The following is a 20,214-nucleotide window of genomic DNA, read 5'->3' as shown; positions in this document are numbered from 1 at the left end:
CCGCGGCAACTATGGCTTCAGGCAATGATCAGTCGACTCCCTCTGCATTTGGAGATGCGGGTACGGATCTCAAGGAAGATTCCGGCAGAGAGTACGGCCCGTCTTGGCCTACTTAGGCGGAGCGGCGAGAGATGGAGTGTCGCCAGTTGATCGGCGATGCAACAAAGATGATGCTCAATTTTGCCAAGGACCCGAAGATGGCAAAATATATGAACCAGACCTCTTTGGAAGAGGTACAGATGGAGTGGCAGAGAACCACAACACCACTCCCGAACCCGCTCTCAAGAAATTTTCTGCCTCCAAGAAATATACGGAGAAGGAACTGGAGAATGTGGTTGATGCACGGATTGCTCAGCTTTTTGACACGCAAAAGAAAGCATAGGAAAGGCACTGACTTCCCGGGATATTTGGGTCGTCGGTCGACATTTGACAAGGCAAAGAAATTGAAGAAGCGCGTCAAGTTTGAAGACCTACCCAGTTCTTCTTCTTCTTCTTCTTCTTCTTCTTCTTCTGACAGTTCTTCTAGCTCCTCGGATTCGAGCGAAGAAGACAGAAAAGGTAAAAAAAGCGAAGCAAGAAACAAAGCTTCGGAAAGGGCAAGAAGAAGGCTACATCTCGCCCAGAGACTGACAGTTCTTCTGAGGACTTGTCTATAGACAGCTCAGATTCCGATGACGGAAAGTTTTATGCGAACAAGAAGAATTTTTACAAAGCCAACCAGTATGACTTTCTTGAAGAAAAAAAGCAAGAAAGTCCGAGAGTTTAAGGAAGGTGGCCACTCGATCAAGTTTGATACTTTTTAGGATACTCAGATGCTTCGAAGGCTTTGTCTTTTATTCAGCAGTTTGATATCGCTTTCGCGGAAGGACGCTATTCAGAGCATTCCAAGATTCAGAGAGCTACCTCTTACCTTAAGGGGAATGCTCGTACTTGGTGGTCCACGCTTCTTTTAACAAGAGTGCGCCAGTTAAATGGCTGAAATTTAAGAATCTTTTTATTTCTTCTTGGTTGATGCAAGAATATGAACGAGATGTACGAGCTGCTTGGAACCATCTTCGGATGACCAAGAAAGATACAATCAATGCTTATTGTGAAAGATTCTGGAACTCTTTTCTACCCGCCTCTTCATTCAAGAAGATCTCGTTTAGAGAACAGATTGAGCGGTTTACCTTGGGTCTGCCTACAGAGATCCGAGATCACTGCTTGGAACAAAAGTCAGCTTCTATTCAGGAGTTGATGAGTCATGCGAAGCGGGGCTTTGCAATTCACTCTGGCAGTCTGACCTACCCCACAGATGAGGCCATGACACAACGAGCCGAACAGACTTCTGGGAATGAAAGTAGAATGAAAAAGAGCAACCCAGAGAAAAAAAAGGATGCACGACCCAAGCTTACTCCTGAGGAGAGAGCTCGCTTCATCAGAGAGGGGAAGTGCTTTGGATACGGGGAACATGGATATATCTCCGCGAAGTGCCCTAATAAGGCATTGAAAGAACAGAATGATAAAGACGACGACAAATCTGAGAGTTCGAGAGCAGCTGAGGAATGTGGCAGAAAGGCAGATAGAAAAGCAGAACTGGTACCACATGGCGTGGGACTTGCACCGAATCAAATGAATGAAAGTACAAACTTTGCCGCTTTTGGGGCAAAGTGAAGGATCAGGAAGCTCTTTTGAAGGAGCCAAGGCCAACTTCTTTTCACTTGGAATTGGCGGCTCGATTTGGAATTACGCCCGACAGACTGACGCCACAGGCGGAGGTAGTTCGACTGGCACCCGGATGGGATGTTGCCATTACACCGAGCATTGGCAAACTTTGTTTGCAATGATAGGGGTGTTCAGGGCATGCCTAAGAAAGAAAAAGGGAAAGGAGAGGCTTTTTCCAAAGCTTAGTATGTGATACTACGGACCTTTCTAGATTACTGACAAGATAAATGATGTCTCCTTCCGATTGAAACTGCCAGATACTTGGAGGATTCATAATGCATTGCATGTGAGTCTCTTGAACCCTGTTAAGGGTGATGCGCCTGATGAGCAACCTGCAGTGGAAGAAAACGAGGAGATCCTTGTTCCTGAACAGATTTTGGCACATAATGATACGAAGAAAGGTAAAGTCCGAAGGCGGGTTCTTGGTTAAGTTCAAGAACTTTCCTGCATTTGATGCGAAGTGGATGGAGGAGGAGGACCTAGCAGATACTCCTCGGATTGTGAAACTTTACCTCGATGTTTTGGTTTAGCATAGTCTACTCCAAACGGAACCCAGAAACTCAGCTTCGCCGAAGATCTGGTGCAGTGGGATGCACAAGAGGGGAGTTACTCCGCTCCTTTGTCAACAGATGCCTCGATTTTGATACTAAAGTCACTGATGTCTCTTTGAGCTTCAGGGATACTGAGAGCTGACAGTATTCTGCTGGATGACTTTATGAAATGGAATTTCGGATTATGATACTGATTTGTTCTTGACTTCTTGTGAGTGCAGGAACTGATAGACGAAATGACTGCAGCATTTTGGTCTACTTGATCTCAAATAGACATGGTTGCAATAGGGGTTAGTCAATCGGACATCGATGAGGTCCCGATTAGACCTAGATGTGATTGCTAGCTACATTGCCGATAAATCATGGTCTAAGATCCGAATGAATGTTGAATGTCATGTGATGTCCTGTGATGTCTGGTGATGTCCTGTGATGTCGTGTGATGTGACTGTCGATTTTGTACATGTGCTAGATGTGTGTTCCTAGTACGTAGGTACTAACAATCAGTGTCTGCTAAGACGGTTTATGGCTTTTGTCGGTTTTGCATGCGTAATCGCGGTCGATTACAATGCTTTCAAGAGGGGGGTATGTCACAAAGTGATGACGTGGCGGATAGCAGAAACCCTAATTTCTGCCAAAAACCCTAAAATTCTTACAAACCCTAATTTCTGTCAAAAACCCTAATTTCTTGAACTCACGGAGACGGAATATATATATATATATATATATATATATATATATATATATATATAAATAAATGGGAAATTTTGAGCGACGCAAATCTCAGCTGTTCGCTTTGATTTGGGAGAAAGAAAGAGAAAAAGAGAATTTGCTTTTTACTGACTCTCATTGAGAGAGAGAGAGAATCTGCTTTTGCTTTGAAGCTTTTGGGGCTCTGCTTTTGGGAATCCCTTGTAACCTTTAAATTAGTGGTGAGGGCCTCACTTCTCAGAGCATCTGGACGCAGAGTCTGAGAGTGAAACCCTAACCGCTCTCTTGTACTTTGTTGATTGATGAATACAAAAAGAAATACCGAAAGGGGCGCCAGTCTTTGGGGCCAATATCTCTAGGCACGGAACTCCGCCAGGCCAGTGCAAATCTATTGTGATCTGTGAATTGTTTTAAAGTGGTTATTGGGTGCTGTCGCGATTGATTCTTGACTTGGAGTGTCCAAGTCTGTTTCAATTACACTTGTAAAGATAGCCAAAGGATAGAAACTTTCTCTAGTAGACATTGACTCTATGTACTCATGTACCAGACTCCATTAATCCAACACGTTTTTAAAGACATCAGTCAGTGATCAATCATATTTTTGTGGAGGGTCTTAGATACAAATGCTGATAATTGTAACCATTTAGCATTCACATCCCAATCTCGTTGACCTCTTCACGGATGTCTCGACTCTCGTTCTACTAAATCTTGTTCATATCCTTCCTTTGTACAAGCAAACCATGCCCATGACCATTTCACAAGACGGATCATCCACATAGCATGCAGTTCACAAAATCACACAATTAGTTCACATTGAACACTGTGTTTCAATCATTCAATCTAGCCATCTCATTCCGTCTAGAACTTTTGATGCACCTAGATCACTCTGCGTCTACCTCATCCTTTCGGAACTCTTGATGCACTCACAACAATATCCAGTTATCTCATCCAGATAGATATCTTGATGTGCTAGAATCTCATTTAGCCATCACATCCAGATCTCGTTGATCTCTAACTGATGTCTAGATGCACTACGTTCAAATCATTTATTAGATAAAATGTTGCAGATATTTTCTCTCTCTCTACACGTCTCCAACAATGCACACATGAAAGAGCACATGTTTTTAATCCAATTAAGGAAATTTCCAATTCAATGCACGTCTGTTCTTAAAGTCATTCCGCAAACTACTGTCAGTCTGTAAGTACACTAAAATCTCAATGAGGAATTAGTGACTTTATTCAATCTAGGCAATCTGTGACAAAGGAGGAGAGCCCTCTTGTGCAGTCCACACCACACCAAATTTAGCTTGCCGATTCATCGGTAACTTTTGGTATAGACACTGCTAATAGCCCAAAAGCTTCAACGTATAGCTCTCTGAAGAGAATTTTTGAGGCTCTCCTCCTCCATCCACTTTGCATCGAGGGCCTAAAGTACCCTTAACCAAATTATCCGGTGGACCTAGCTTACCTTTCAATTCTTTTCAATTGTGCTCTTTGACTTGTTGGTGGTTGTGATGGCCGACCTTGCCCTTGCCACCTCAATTTGGATCCTTGGAATTCTTTGATCTACCAGATGATTCCCTTTCTGTTCTTTTCTTGTACCTTGGGACTTGGTGGTAGCCTCGCTGGTCTCTCCCGTTCATTGGCACTCAATCTCAATCGTCGGAACCATGGGACACACTCTTATCCGGTCGTCTTTCTTCTCTGGAATTCTTTGATGAATTTACATATGGTTCTTGTGTATTGTCGGAACCCTCGAATGCACTATCGTCTGATTCCCTTTCCTCTCCGAAATCTTGTGATGAGTTGTGATTCGGTTTGCGTGATTCATTCTCTTTACTTGTAACAAACTTGGACACTCCCAAGTCAAGATTCTCGTGCGACACAACAAAGATTCTCTCCAAAACTGTTCACAGTTCACAATTGATTCGACCCGGCCCGATGGAGTTCTGTGCCTAGGGATATTGGCCCCAAAGACTGACGCCCCTTTCTCTATTTCTTTTTGTATTAATCTGTGCTCAAAGGACAAGGGAGTGGGAGGGGTCTCACTCTCAGTCTCTGCGTCCAGATGCTCTGAGGAGTCGGAGCCAAAGCCACTTATTTATTTGTTACAAGGGATGCCAAAAGCAGAGCTCCATAAGCTGCCAATCTTTTTTTTTAATATCAACTTAAAATAAAGCTACTTATCTAGAGCTTCTAAAAAATAAAGCAAGGCTTCCAAAAAGCTTCTAAAAATTTGCTTAGCATTCTCATGCGTCAAAAGTTGCAATTCCATACAGCTGTCGCTTTTTCCGCTGCAATTTGCGCCGTAGATCACGGGTCCGTACAACATGCCACGTCAGTAAGTCTGTAATTTTCGGGACTCCTGTCTGCCAGAGAGAGTGTGTGAGTCTGTTGTCGTGGCATGACACGACACCAGTTTGTGACATACCCCCCTCTTGAAAGCATTGTAATCGCCCTCGATTACGCCTACAAAACAGACAGAGGCCATAAACTGTCTTAGCAGACACTGACTGTGAGTATCGGCGCACTAGGTGTAAGGTGCAGCGGCACTGAATGTTGAACTTTGCTCAAGATGAGTGCCCCGAACTGTGCTCAAGGGTTCCTTTTACTTACGGAAGGGAGAGCCTTCCGTTCCTTTAGTGAGAGAGTGCAAATGATCACAAACAAAGTGGGAAACACTGTGAATGAGGGTGTTGAGACTGAGAGATAGAGAGAGAAAAATACGACACCAGAAAAGTTGTCAAACCCTCCTCCGAAGTCCCCACTCTCTATGGCGAGAGCGGTCAACTATTCATTGCACAAATCTCTACAATGCGATGGACTTGCCGACGACGTCGAGACGGGCTGAAAACTGAAAACGCTAATGGCTGAAATCTGCAAATCTTGTATTTGCTGAATTCTGACTCTATGTCGGTGATGACGGCGATGAGGACGATGCGACGACGACGCGCTGAAAACGCAGATGCTGAAATCTGCGAATAGCGGGCTGAATCTGCAAAGGTTGGCCTATCTGACCGTGCAACGAGGATCTGTTGTGGGAAGGTGAGATCTGCGAGGTTTGGGGACTGTGGTATGGAGACTAACGGCTGAAAATGCAAAATGCTGATGCTCTATGCTGACCTGTCGCCGGGAATCTGCAAAACGTTGAGGTTGGTCTGCAATGCAAAAACGCCGGGCTGATTTGTTGCTTGGTGCAAAAACGCTAGGGAGTCTGCTATGATCTGCTGTTCGCCAGGCTTCATCTGCAAATGCAAAACGCTGGGCTAATTTGCAAAATGCTGAAAACGTTGGCTTATTTGGTGACTGAAAATGCTAGGGGAGTCTTGCTGAGAAGGTGCACTGTTGGATACTTGGTCCCTACCAGAAAGTGCTAGAGCTAGCTTTTCTTATATATTCTCTTACCAACTTTGCCCGGTTTCCCAACAAAGTCACTTATTAATAATAAGTGAAAAATGGCTTAAGTAGGGAAAATAGGTTATGTGCATTGGAAAATACTCTTGATGGATTCTGATGGTAATGTTGATGATCATGCTGTGTGCAACCAGAGGATATGCATCTACTCTAAGCGTCTGGACATGCACGACTTGAAGCCTTTTAGATGGAACCGACATTGACTTGTTGTATCTCTTTGGAGCCAAGTAAGAGCATGGTTCATGATGCTTAAAGGAGTAGTTAAGCAATTGTATCTACTCTTTCCATACAAAATTTGGCTAGAGAAGTTTTTGCTTGAGAGTACACCAGAAGACTTCTATTCTTGATATATGTGTGGAAGCCAGGTTGGTGGGATCGTCTAATCGTCCAACGCTACATTTTCGAAAGCATGCATATCTTGGATTCCCATCATAGAATATATGTGATATCAGTATTTCAAGGGTGGGGTGTGTCACCAGGAGGTGTATTTTTCCTATTGCCTTCTATAAATATGTACTACATATATTTATTTATTTTATTTTTACTTCTTTTCCTTGGAACCCTTGAAAAGGTGCAAGTGGACATTTCATGGCCAGTGTGAAACGGTTGCGGCCGAACAAGCTTCTCACATTGGAAATCTAGGTTGGTCAGTCTTGGCACTGAATTCTAATGAGTATGGAAGCTTGTGTGCACCATAATAAGATTTGGGCCACTCGGTAAGTCACTTACAACTTTATATGTTGGTGGGAACTAGGGAATTAAACCAAAGGTGTAACAAACTTGGACACCTCAAGTCAAGATTTACTGCAACACAACAGAGATTCACTTTAAAACAATTCACAATAGACAACATGACCCGGTGTAGTTCCGTGCCAAGAGGTATTCGCCCCAAAGACTGGCAACCACTTTCGGTATTTCTTTTTATATTAATCTGTGTGCAAAGTACAAGAGCCCGCGGGTGCTCACTCTATCTTTGCGTCCAGATGCCTAGAGAAGTGAGCCCTTCGGGCTTATTTATTCTTACAAGGGATGCCCAAAAGCAGAGCCCCAAAATTAGTTAAAAATAAAAGCAATTGATCTCTAAAAGCTTCTCAACTCAAAAGCATTAATCCCCAAAAGCTGGCAGTGCGATTTGCGGAAGGCCCTATTGTTAGCGTAAATCACGGAATTCCGTACGTTGCCACGTTAGCATTTCAACGCATTTTGCGGTTGTCCGTACAATGCCACATCAGCATATCGGTGCAATTCCCGAGTTGTTGCCACGGTAGCGGTGTGTGTGTGTGTGTGTCCTAGGGCTTGCCACGTCATTGATTTGTGACAAAAGGGGCAAACTGGACACTTGGTAGTAGCAAAGCAACCTATAAGACACATCATCAAGCGGGGGCACCCAAATGAGAGGGCTGATTTTTGGATTAGTGTTCATTTATAGTGTGTGCGTGAGTAGTGGGTGCAGGTTTACAGCTTTAATGGAAAGCTTGCCTTCTCCTTTGTCTCATATAGCGCGATAATTTGCTCTCGTGCATCTCTTTCTCCCCTTTGCACATATGGTAATGCCTCACTAGTTGGGCTTCTCAGTTGACTATGTACAATTTTGAGGGTTTTATGCGCGCTTGCTAAGGCAAGAGCCTTCTAAACACAAACCGGATTAGCTAATTGCTAATCCCCCACAAGTATGCACATTTCCATCTCAAAAGATTGCGAATTTGGAGAGTTTTCTCGAGTGAAAACCCGTCCAAATCACAGGGGGACTGTCCCATTGCGTGCGGGAGCCCTTGGGACACGCATATATGTGTTTGCTTTGCTAAAAACGATCTAAAACATAGAATTATAGCCTGCTATGTTTTTCTGCAGGTTTGGGGTTTTGCACCTAATCTGCAAGAGAACACTAGGGGAGCCTCAGGAAGGCCTTGGGATGCTTAGACAGGGCTTTGGGCACCTGACAGTGGAAAAACAGAGGATTACAGCACGCTGAAATTCTGTCACAGCTCACTAGAAAGCCTCTAAATTGCGAGGGAATCCGTCCTAGACATGTGCTTTTAACCTTACAAGGGTTTTGGCGTCGTTATGTTGCCAAAATTGGGTCATAAACCTGCAATTTTTGCCCTCATCTTGTTTGGACAGCTTTGTGAGACTTTGATCTACGCGTCCGGATCGTCTATTTTCATTTGAATAAAGAAATAGAGAAAGGGGTGCCAGTCTTTGGGGCCTATTGGGTGTCGGTCTTTGTGTGCGTTGTGACATTCTAGTCGTTGGATGCATCTGTGTTCTCTTTTCTTCTTAGTGCTGTGTGTAAAGTTAATAGGTAATTGAATTAGTTTCGCCCTCTATGGTGTACAAGTGGGTTATGAAAATACAGAGACACTGTAATCTACACACTTGGCAACACTTTAGTACTTCAAAACAATTTGAAAAGAGAGAGAGACGACATGGCGCAGTGAAGTTCCGAGCCAAGACGTGTTGGCCCCAAAGATTGGCGTCCCTTTCGGTATTTCTTTATTATTGATTCGCAAGAGTACAACTCCCGTTGGGTCCAGATCTTCCAGCTCTGCGTCCAAATGCTCGAAAGAATGGCACTTATAAAGAGTACATGGGCTCTGCTTTTCCTAAAAGCATAAGGATCTAAAAGCAAATGCTCCAAAAAAGCTAGTCCTGAAAACTGCTAAAATCAGCCAGCTTGATTTGTGGAAATATGTATCAGACTGCCACGTGGCTTGTCAGCGCTAAAAATGGAAAGTCTGTACAGTAGTGCCGTGTCAGCAACCAACAACGCTAAACGCCGAAATCCGTACCGCAATGCCACGTCAGCAGGTCAACGTGATTTTTGGAAGTCTACTCTAGAGTTCTAGCTTTTGACTTTTGGTTTTATGTCCCTCGGCCAGTGCCCCATAAGTTGGGAAGTATTTGTTTCTTCTTCTTTAATTTTTTAGGCCCTCAATATGCACTCATAAGTTAGTAGATCTTTTTTCTAGGGTTTAGGCCCCCCTCGGTCGGGATCTGCAAAACACAGTCAAGTTGATCAGATGTCGTAGTGCTAGGCAAATGATCACATACGCAATTACCACATAGAAGGAACTGTTCATGTCACAAAAGATTTTGGCTTTGACAAAGAGCTTGACGCATTTGCCATTCAATTTTGCTTTCATGCTTGCCATGTCTATTGCACTATCAATGCATCGATTGGTTGTCACATTCACTTCTGCTTTCATGTTGGCCGTGCCTATCATGATTCCCATCAACGGGTTGATCATGTCTACTGTGATGTCCATCATCTTATCTTTTGCTATTCGGTTTTGCTTTCATGTTTGCCATTTCTTTTGTGATTCCCATCAATGCATCGATTGGCTTGTCGCATTCACTTCTGCATATATTATTACGTGTGTGACCATGTATATAAGATGCATCCACCGACCAGACTCATTAATATTAGGTTTCCTATAACCTCTAGAAACATATGTGTTTTGTAGTGTGTTTCGTCTTGGCATTATCGAACTGAAACGAAATTAATTGCCTCAAAATGATCAAATACACGAAACGCTTCTTGTTACACTATGTACTAACTGCATGCATTCTCACTTGAGGCTGCATCTGGGGTTGCCTGGACAAGTATGGGCGAGCATATGCCATGTGATGTTTTTTAGGATCAGGATCCTACAAAATGTGTATGAGGGTGATTGAAAAAGCACTAAAAGTGGTGGTCTTTGTAAAAGTATCGAATCAGAGATTGTCATGGGTTTTTATTAAAGCATTTTTGGTGTGTGATGTGTGTCTTGCCTCTCTTTGCCTTTGCTCCATTTTGGAATGTAAGCATGGGTAAGTGATTTGTAGTTTGCTGCCATTTCCTATTGTTTTTAATTGCAAGACACTCTGACACATATATATAACAAACTGAGAAAGAGTGCTGGAGGTTTCCTTTGCCAGGAAAAATCTTGTTTCTCCTATGGCTAATGGTCTGACAACAATCAATAGCATGGTTAGTGAAAAACACTTTCTTATCTGCTACTTTCTGTGTATGTTTTGCCTCGCTCCTTACCAGTACCTGTTCATAATTTTCCATCTACAGAGATCTGGCTTTACCAGTCCGAAAGGACGTTCAGGCTCAGCAAAGCGGTCTCAGCAAGCTATTGGTGATACAATTGTATGTATGATGATTCAAGTTCAATTTATAGCTCATGTATTTACTTGAAGCTGATTAACTGGTGTAATGGCATTCGTTTCAGGATACAGCTTTGGAACTTTCTGATGATGAAGAGTTGAAGGAAGTGGCCGTTGGGGAATCTTCTAGTAGTGTCAATCTTCTTAAGCGGAAGTGCATGCATAATGCTTCAGAGAAGTATATTTTAGGTGCTTTCACGTAGTTTGTAGTTATGTTCCTCTGTTGACAGTTCACAAATAGGTTATTCTTTTGGCTCGACTTCATGCAGATTGGCTGGTGCTAAATTTCTCTATCCATCAAGGTAACCTCATTTGTGACCTACTATCGCTCGTTTATTCCTTTCTTCAAATTAATGCCTTTATGCAATACAAAGGGTAGAAGCCCACCATTTTCGTGTATATATTTGTGTGTATATATACACAAAAAAATAAAAAATTAAAATACATACATACATACATACATACAGAGAGAGAGAGAGAGAGAGAGAGAGAGAGAGAGAGAGAGAGAGAGAGAGAGAGAGAGAGAGAGAGAGAGAGAGAGAGAGAGAGCACTAAGTGAAACCCGTTTGAAACCTAATCGAAACCTGTTGAAACCTTAATCGGGCTGCTTGAAACCGAGGTGCCGCTCACTGTGCCTTCCCTAGTGCCGTAGTCCAAGCCCATTTCGTCATCTTCCCGTCATTGCAAGAGCAAACCCTTCCTCTTGCGCGCTATCTCTGCTCGACTGTCGACCTATGCTGCCCTCTACCGCCTCTTGGCTGGTCTGCCATTGCTGTCTTGCTGCATTCTAATGCCTTTGACAGCCTCTATCAGACTTGCCCGCCATCCTCCCCTATTCTTTGTGCCACCCTTTCTAGCCGTAGACTTCACCCAAGCCAAGCTGCCTTTTCCACACGTTGCCCCGTTTTTAGTCTCAGCTTCCTGTTTTTCACTTACCTATGACACCTATCCTATTCATTGCTCTAGCTTTTAGCCTCATCACATTCCTTGCTATAGCCACACACCCACAAACACACTCTTCACTAGTACACCATTACGCACTGTTGGGCCTAATTAAGGGGTGACGGGGGTTCTCCCCATGTAGTCTCACTCACTACTTAGGCTTTTGGCATTGGTTGAAGGTGAAGCTGGGTTGGGATGAGAGGTGTGGGTATCAATCAATGACTCTCTCCTTTGAGTACTTTGATCTACATCAAAAGATTGACGATTGTGACGAGCTTCTCTCTCCAAAGAGGCGTTGTCCATTGCCTGGTCGGATGTGACTACGCTAGTGTTTTCACGAAGTGCGTTTCAGAAGGCTTGCATACGCGAAAGTGCTGAAACATTTCACTCTTTTTTAAGTGATGTTAGAGTTATGGCATCTCTTTGGATTTGTTTAGTCAGTTCCAATTTCTTCCAGGGACAGGTGTGGGGGAGTGAGGGTTGTTTTGTGGCTATGTCCGGTCAGTGTAAGGTAGTTTTCTCATGTCGGGACACTCAAGCCATGTTTAGCCTTGGATTTTGGCTTGGTTCAATGGCCATTAGGCTCTTGCAAGCCGGGAGTATTTTTCCCGGCCTTGCCTCCTTTTTCCCCATAGCCCTAGTGGGCTTTTGGTACATTCTTCGTGACAGTTTCCTATTTTTCTCCTGTTTATGAGGTCATGGTGGTTGGTGGACAATTGGCCGACCCCAGACCTTTGGAGCCATATAGGTGTGGGTTGGGGTACGAGGGAGAGCAATGTGTGCACATGCTTGAGGTTGCATGGCGCCCCTTGGGGGCAGCTCCAAGGTGAGCTTTGGGTTGAGGAGGGCAGTTTGTTGGCGTTTTCCAACTCCCTTCTCCCAGCCCCAGCCTTTTTGTAGCCCAACGTTTTGCTTCACTTGCAGCAAGGCAACACCACTGGCAGTCGATGGGCAGCATGGGACTACCCTTGCCTTTTTCCATCTCAGGGCAGATGCATGGATTTTTAGATTTTGCCTAGCCAGTTCTTCGTGGTGTGTCCATGGAGATTCTAGATGTCTCTTTGAGGAGTGGGCCATTGTAAGGTGCAGCGAATGAATGTTGTTCTTTCTCAAGATGAGTGCTCCGTATTGTGCTCAAGGTTCCTTTTTGTTCTTATGGAAGGGAGAGCCTTCCGTTCTTAATGAGAGAGTGCAATGATCACAACATGTGGATGGACACTCTGCGTGAAAGTGTACGAGATTGAGAGAGAAGAGTACGACACTAGAGACGTTGTAAAACCCTCCTCCGAAGGCCCCACTCTCGTTGGCGAGAGTGGTCTATGATTGATTGCACAAACTGGTACAAAGTGGATGCATGTGATGCAAATTTAGGCTAGGTCGATGTCGACGACGGGGACGATGAGACCGACTCAAGGGCTGAAAACTGACTGCTTTTGTCTTGTTGTCCAAAAACCCTACTGGCTGAAATCTGCTGCGATTCTACTGCTGTCCCAAAAACGCTAATGGCTGAAAGTTTCTGGAACCAAAAACGTTGATATGGGCTGATGTTTGCTGGCTGAAATTCGCTGGTTTTACTGGTCTATTGCTGAAATCTGTTGAAAATGCCATGCAAAGGGAGGGCGATTTGGGGATTCTGGAAATGCTAGGGCTGAGGTTGTGCTGCGAGGAAGTCTTGATGAAAAACGCCAATGCTTGGGAGGCTATGGCAGATGTTGATGCCTGCTGAAAACGCTAAGTGCTGAAGTCTTCCGGCGATGATGCTTGCTGATGAAAACGCAAGGTGAAGGGGGAGTCTTGCTTGGAGGGAAAACGCCACCAAGGGGGGATCTTGCTGAGAAGTTGCCTGTTGAGCAAGGTGCTCTTGCAGCCTCTTCTGCCAATTAGTGCTAGCCCAGGTTTGCTTATATAGAAACTTACTCAATTTGCCCTACCTACTTTCCAATAAAAGTCACTTAAAAATAATAAGTGAAAAATGTCAAAAATAAGGAAAATAGGCTAAATGCATTGGAAAATTCCCCTGAACGATTCCGATGGATTTTGATGGGAATGCTTACGATCATGCTGTGTGCAACCAGAGCTATCCATCTACATTAAGTGCCTGGGCATGCACGGTCTGCGAACACTCACAAAAGTGCCAGAACACTTCTAAATCTAGACTGACTGGACTGACTGAACCCTTGTCATGTTGTAGCTTGTCCATTGACACATAGGGTTGGATGTGTCACATGACATCCTCTCCTTTTCAAAGTGAGGTACTGATACCGAACTGTACGGCTTCGAGGGAGATCGCCAATAGCATCCGGAATCTTGGAAGGGACTCTTCGCCGGCCCACTCTGATGTGTGGGTCGTGCTGTACTTGAACCTCATAAAGGTTTGCAATGCTTGCTTCTTTGGGCTGCGCCGAAAGCGACTTAAAGGCTTCTGAGGCTTCTTCGATGCTTCAACTTCGTCACGAGTCATGGTTCTTTCTTCTTCAGGAATCTCCATGGCTGAAAATTCCTGAAACCACTTCCAACACAAAAACATGAACATACCTATTCCATGTAAAGTGAGTGGAAAAAATCTTGTCTTCTTCAAAGACTGTGCATGCAATGTAGATGAACAAAGATACAGAGTGCCAAACCGTTCACCAAACACACGTAAACAATGAGATCGAATCTTGTCTTTCTGATCCAAATCAATCAACTGTGGCAATTCACATCGGAAATGCCCATGCTTGGTTCTCATACTTTCATGTGCTCTTTCTACAACTGTGTCGTGCCAAGGAAGAGACATGGAATATGACTTCCTTACATACATACTTTTTAGCTTTGCATGAACAATCCGCATACATTCGTGCTCAATGTACAATATGTCATGCCTAGGAAAAGGGATCACGTAAAGACGCTGACGAAAATACAGGAAACGATCACGAATGAAACACTCGCACAATGCGTGCTGACTAATCATGCGAACATATAATACTTCCTGTAAAGGTTCTTTGGACCTAGGCTCGAGAGCCACGATCGGTTCTTCGTGATTGATTGAATCTGCGACGAGGCTAGCTTCGCTAGAAAAAGCATCAATGAACTCATCATCCTTGTGAACAATCACGTCATCTTCATGCAAATCATCATGCTTGTGAGAAATCACATCTTGATCATGCAAATCATCATGGTTGTCAGTGTCATCCAAATCATCATGCCCATCATTATTATTCAAATCATCATGCAAATCTTGTGTGTCATGCTTTGGAGAAGAAGAGACTGAGAGAGTCTCCTTTTCCTGATTCTGTGCAAAGTGCGCCTGCACGTGAGAAAAAAGTTGCCACAACTCTTTCATGTGTTGATCGCTCTTCTCTTGTCTTGCTTTGTTCTCGCGGTCATATTCTGCTTGTCTTTCGTTCTTCTCGCGATCAAATTTGGCTTGTCTTTCTTTGGCTTCCAAGTGTGCTTGCTCGCTCTCACGCACTATGGCTGCCATTCTTTCTTGGTATTTGCGCTCTATGGTTGCTATTCTTTCTTTGCTTTCTAACTTCTTGTCCATCATCCTCTTGTCGAAAGCCTCCATAGGAGTTAGTGCAATCCTTGGCGTAGATAGGAAAGGGGAAGGGTCGGAAAAACCTCCGGGTGGGAAAAATTCTTCGTCGCATTCTTCGTCGCCTCTCTCATACTCATCACTTGTATGCGAAGTATCCATTCCACTTCGGGTGATGACCATCCACTGAAGTCTTGGGTTCTTGTGGGCTTGGGTTTGTAAGTTCACGAGGAACTTGGGTTCTTGGGAGTCTTGGTTCTTGGGGTTCTTGAGGGTCTTCTTTTGCTGTAATCTGTGTTAGAGAAGGATCTTCTCTTCACCCGAGTTCTGCTCTTTTCCGCAGGCGCACCCCTTGGCGCCCTTGCGCTCACACCAAGGTTTTTTCCTACCTCACGTCGATTGGCCGGCCGCTAAGTGCACGGTCCGCTCTCAATGAGTGAAAAGAGGCACAAGGGGAGGTTGGACAAGCCCTTCTTTCTTGGGATTCCTGTCACTCTTCAAAAACATGATTAGGAATTGACACGCCCAAGCGAACCTGGGTTCGTGCGACCGCAACAAGCAAAAAAATATTCAGGGGTTCTTTCTTCGAGTGATACAGAACACTGCCAAAGCTCTGATACCAATGTTAGGTGCAGCGGAATGAATGTTGTTCTTTCTCAAGATGAGTGCTCCGTATTGTGCTCAATGTTCCTTTTTGTTCTTATGGAAGGGAGAGCCTTCCGTTCTTAATGAGAGAGTGCAATGATCACAGCAAGTGGATAGACAGTGTGCGTGAAAGTGTATGAGACTGAGAGATAGAGAGAGAAGAGAATACGACACCAGAGACGTAAAACCCTCCTCCGAAGGCCCCACTCTCGTTGGCGAGAGTGGTCTATGATTGATTGCACAAACTGGTACAAAGTGGATGCATGTGAATGATGCAAATCTAGGCTAGGTCGATGTTGACGACGGGGATGACGAGGGCTGAAAACTGACTGCTTTTGTCCTGTTGTCCAAAAACGCTACTGGCTGAAATCTGCTGCGATTCTACTGCTGTCCCAAAAACGCTAATGGCTGAAAGTTTTTGGAACCAAAAACGCTGATATGGGCTGATGTCTGATGGCTGAAATTTGCTGGTTTTACTGGTCTCTATTGCTGAAATTTACTGATGCTTTATCTGCTGAAAACGCCATGCGAAGGGAGGGCGATTTGGGGATTCTGGAAACGCTAGGGCTGAGGTTGTCCTGCGAGGAAGTCTTGATGAAAAACGCCAATGCTTGGGAGGCTATGGTGATGCTGATGCCTGCTGAAAACGCCAAGTGCTGAAGTCTTCTGACGATGATGCTTGTTGATGAAAACGCTAGGTGAAGGGAGAGTCTGGCTTGGAGGGAAAACGCCACCAAGGGGGGATCTTGGTGAAAAGTTGCCTATTGAGCAAGGTGCTCCTGCTGCCTCGTCTGCCAATTACTGGTAGCCTAGGTTTGCTTATATACAAACTTACTCAATTTGCCCTATCTACTTTACAACAAAAGTCACGTAATAATAAGTGAAAAATGTCAAAAATAGGAAAAATAGGCTAAATACACCCGGAAAATTTCCTTGAAGGATTTTGATGAGAATGCTTATGATCATGTTGTGTGCAGCTAGAGGATATGCATCTACACTCAGTGCGTGGGCATGTACGGTGTGCGAACAGACTCACAAAAGTGCCAAAACACTTCTAAATCTAGACTAACTGGATTGGCTGAACCCTTGTCGTGCTGTAGCTTGTCCACAGACACATAGGGTTGGATGTGTCACGTGACAGCCACTATGTGTAGATATGCTTTTCTTGTAGTTGTTAAGAGTACGTGAGATTTTCCATGGTCCAAAGGGAGCACCCATGATCAGATTTAGAGAGAGGGTTTTACAGGAGGTTTTCTTTTGGATGAGAGAGTTTGTCCAATGTCTATGATACCATTCAGGAGTAGACGATGGTACCTTTATCACTTGATATATTCCGTGGTTTGTTTTGGGATTTTCCCCCATTATCTTATTCTATATCTTTTTAGGGTTTTCCCCATCTCTCTTTATGTAGAGGTATTGTCACAAGTTTGTGTGACGTGGCATAGTCTTCATGGTTTAACAAACCTAACCCTTGTTACTCAAAGGTGTGGCCGAGCAGCCAAAACTCTACAAAAATAAAGCGAACGTGAACTATTGACGTGGATAAACAGAAAAGAGCAGACTGAACAACTTTAAGCACTTCGAATAACAATTGAACTGAAAGAGATAGAGAGTGCACGACACACAAGATGGGGAGTGGCGGAGTTCCACCCCGAGAGAGCATTGGCCCCAAACCTTGGTGCCCCTTTCGATATTTCTTTATATTGCTTGAACTCAATACAACTCCGTTCTTCATCTCTCACGGGCAAACTGCCACCAAAGTGAGAGCCCATGGGTCATATTTAAAGGCCCTTGTCCTCTCAAAAGCAGTTTCATGAAAAGCTACCAGATCTAAAAGCATCTCTAAAAGCATCTGGTGCTCAAAAGCTAGCGTAAACAACTTCATGTCAGCATGTCAGCGGAAATCGCACGCGATTCGTATAGGCATGCCACATCATTTGTTCTCCACGCGATTCTTTGTGTGTGTGAGTTTGCAAGTCCCGTTTTATTTTATGTCTTTAGTCACTTGGGCCCATCGGACGGGATCCCATAAGTTGGTGTGAACTTCTTGTGCTTCTTCTTCTTCTTCTTCTTCTATTGGTGCTGCTTCTTAAGGTTTAGGCCCTTCGGCCAGGATGTGTAGGTTGGCTCCGTTCTTCAGTGGCTTGACATGTCAGCAGTTTGTGACACGGATAGCAAGCGCAAAACGCGAAAATCGCTATGAAACGCAAGCTTTTGGAGGCTAGAGCTTTTCACCTTGTATGCCAAGGGGTCTGTTAGGTGCAGCAGAATGAATGTTGTTCTTTCTCAAGATGAGTGCTCCATAATGTGCTCAAGGTTCCTTTTTGTTCTTATGGAAGGTAGAGCCTTCCGTTCTTAATGAGAGAGTGCAATGATCATAAACAAAGGGAATGGACACTGTGCGTGCAAGTGTATGAGACTGGGAGATAGATAGAGAAGAGAGATACGACACCAGAGACGTTGTAAAACCCTCCTCCGAAGGCCCCACTCTCGTCGGCGAGAGTAGCCTACTTATGATTGCACAAACTGGTACAAACTATATGCATGAGATTGATGCAAGTTTAGGCTATGTCGGTAATGACGACGGGAATGGCGAAACCGACCTATGGGTTGAAATCTGCAATCTTTTATCTGCTGTCCAAAAACGCTATGGGCTGAAATCTGCGGCAAGTCCAAAAGCTGGTTTTGGGGCTGATTTCTGCCGATCTTTGTCGCTGAAATTTGGCAGGTCTTAGGGCTGAAAACTGATGGTCTTTTATGACTGAAAATCACCTGTTGTAATGGTCCAAAGGCTGGAAACTGGGGTTGCTCTTGCTAGGATCAAAAACTCTAGGCATGGGGGACTGTTGGCAATGGCAAGGATCAAAACGCTAGTCTTGAAGTGTGCTGACTGGTTGTGACTGGTTGCTGATGCAAAACGCTAGGGGAGGGACTGGATGGCGATGACTACTTGTTGGAGAAAATGCCAATGGTGGATGTTGATGAGGAAAACGCTAGGTGCTGAGTACGTCTTGCTTGGAGGGGAGACCACCAAGTTCTTGCTTGAGAAGTTTCCTGTTGAGCTTTGCTCATGTTGCCTCTTCTGCCAATTAGTGCTAGTCTAGGTTTGCTTATATACAAACTTACTCAATTTGCCCTACCTACTTTCCAACAAAAGTCACTTAAAAATAATAAGTGAAAAATGTCAAAAATAGGAAAAATAGACTAAATGCACTGGAAAATTCTCCTGAAGGATTTTGATGGGAATGCTTATAATCATGCTGTGTGCAACCAAAGAATATGCATGTATACTAAGTGTCTGGACATGCATGGTCTGCGAACAGACTCACAAAAGTGCCAGATCACTTCCTATTCTAGACTGACTTGACTGAACTGAACCCTGGTCATGCTGCAGCTTGTCCACGGACACAGAGGGTTGGATGTGTCACGTGACATCCCCTCCTTTTCAAAGTGAGGTACTGGTACCGAACTGTATGGCGTCAGGGAGATCGCCAATAGCATCCGGAATCTTGGAAGGAACTCGTCGCCAGCTCACTCTGATGTGTGGGTCGTGCGGTACTTGAACTTCATAAAGGTCTGCAACGCTTGCTTCTTTGGGCCGTGCCGGAAGCGACACAAAGTCTTCTGTGGCTCCTTCAATACTTCAACTTCGTCGAGAGTCATGCTTCTGTCTTCTTCAAGAATCTCCATGGTTGAAAATTCTTGAAACCTCTTCCAACACAAAACCATGAATATACCTATTCCATGTAAAGTGAGTGGAAAAAATCTTGTCGTCCTAATAGACTGTGCATGCAATGTGGATGAACAAAGAGATGGAATGCCAAAGCGTTCACCACACACACGCAAACAATGAGATCGAATCTTTTTCTTTTGATCTAAAGCAATCAACTGTGGTAATTCACAATGGAAATGTCCATGCTTGGTGCTCATACTTTCATATGCTCTTTCGGGTACTGTGTCATGCCAAGGAAGAAACATGGAATGTGACTTCCTTGAACGCATACTTTTCAGCTTTTCATGAAAAATCCGCATACATTTGTGCTCATTCATGAGCGAAACGTGGTCAACGTACAATATGTCATGCCTAGGAAAAGGGATCACATAAAGACACTGGCTAAAATACAGGAAACGATCACGAATGAAACACTCGTACAATGCGTGCGTATTAATCATGCGAACACATAATACTTCCTGTGATGGTTCTTTGGACCTAGGCTCGAGAACCAAGATCAGTTTTTCCTGAATGATCGAATCGTCTTGTGGGGGTTCTTTAGACCTCGACTCGAAAGCCAAGATCGGTTCTTCGTGATTGATCGAATCTACAACAAGGTTAGCTTCGCTAGGAAAAGCATCCACTAGGAAAAGCATCCACTAACACATCATCCTTGTGAACAATCACATCATCTTCATGCAACTCATCATGCTTGTGAGAAATCAAATCTTGATCATGCAAATCATCATTCTTTTGAGAAATCACATTTTGATCATACAAATCATCATGCTTGTCATTGGCATTCAAATTATCATGCTTATCCCATCATGCAAAATCATTGTCATTCAAATCATCATGCAAATCATGTG

General features: G+C 44.1%; 1 protein-coding gene across 3 annotated transcripts in view; it reads left to right on the top strand.

Moving 5' to 3' along the window:
* Window positions 1-20,214, top strand: part of LOC147453684 (ubiquitin-like-specific protease 1C) — an 85,147-nt gene that overhangs the window by 36,665 nt on the left and 28,268 nt on the right. For 2 of the 3 annotated variants that reach the window (XM_086515796.1, XM_086515798.1), the window contains exons 3-6: window positions 10,272-10,347; window positions 10,438-10,512; window positions 10,595-10,707; window positions 10,799-10,831. In XM_086515796.1, coding sequence (XP_086371922.1) covers window positions 10,272-10,347; window positions 10,438-10,512; window positions 10,595-10,707; window positions 10,799-10,831 — 297 coding nt within the window. The remainder of the gene's footprint in view (window positions 1-10,271; window positions 10,348-10,437; window positions 10,513-10,594; window positions 10,708-10,798; window positions 10,832-20,214) is intronic. The other variant, XM_086515797.1, reaches the window with a different exon arrangement.

Source organism: Adiantum capillus-veneris, chromosome 7 (assembly GCF_014529385.1).
Source record: "Adiantum capillus-veneris isolate H3 chromosome 7, ASM1452938v2, whole genome shotgun sequence".
NCBI lineage: Eukaryota > Viridiplantae > Streptophyta > Polypodiopsida > Polypodiales > Pteridaceae > Adiantum > Adiantum capillus-veneris.
Note: the sequence above shows the minus strand (reverse complement) of the source record. Positions and strands in the feature narration are given on the sequence as shown.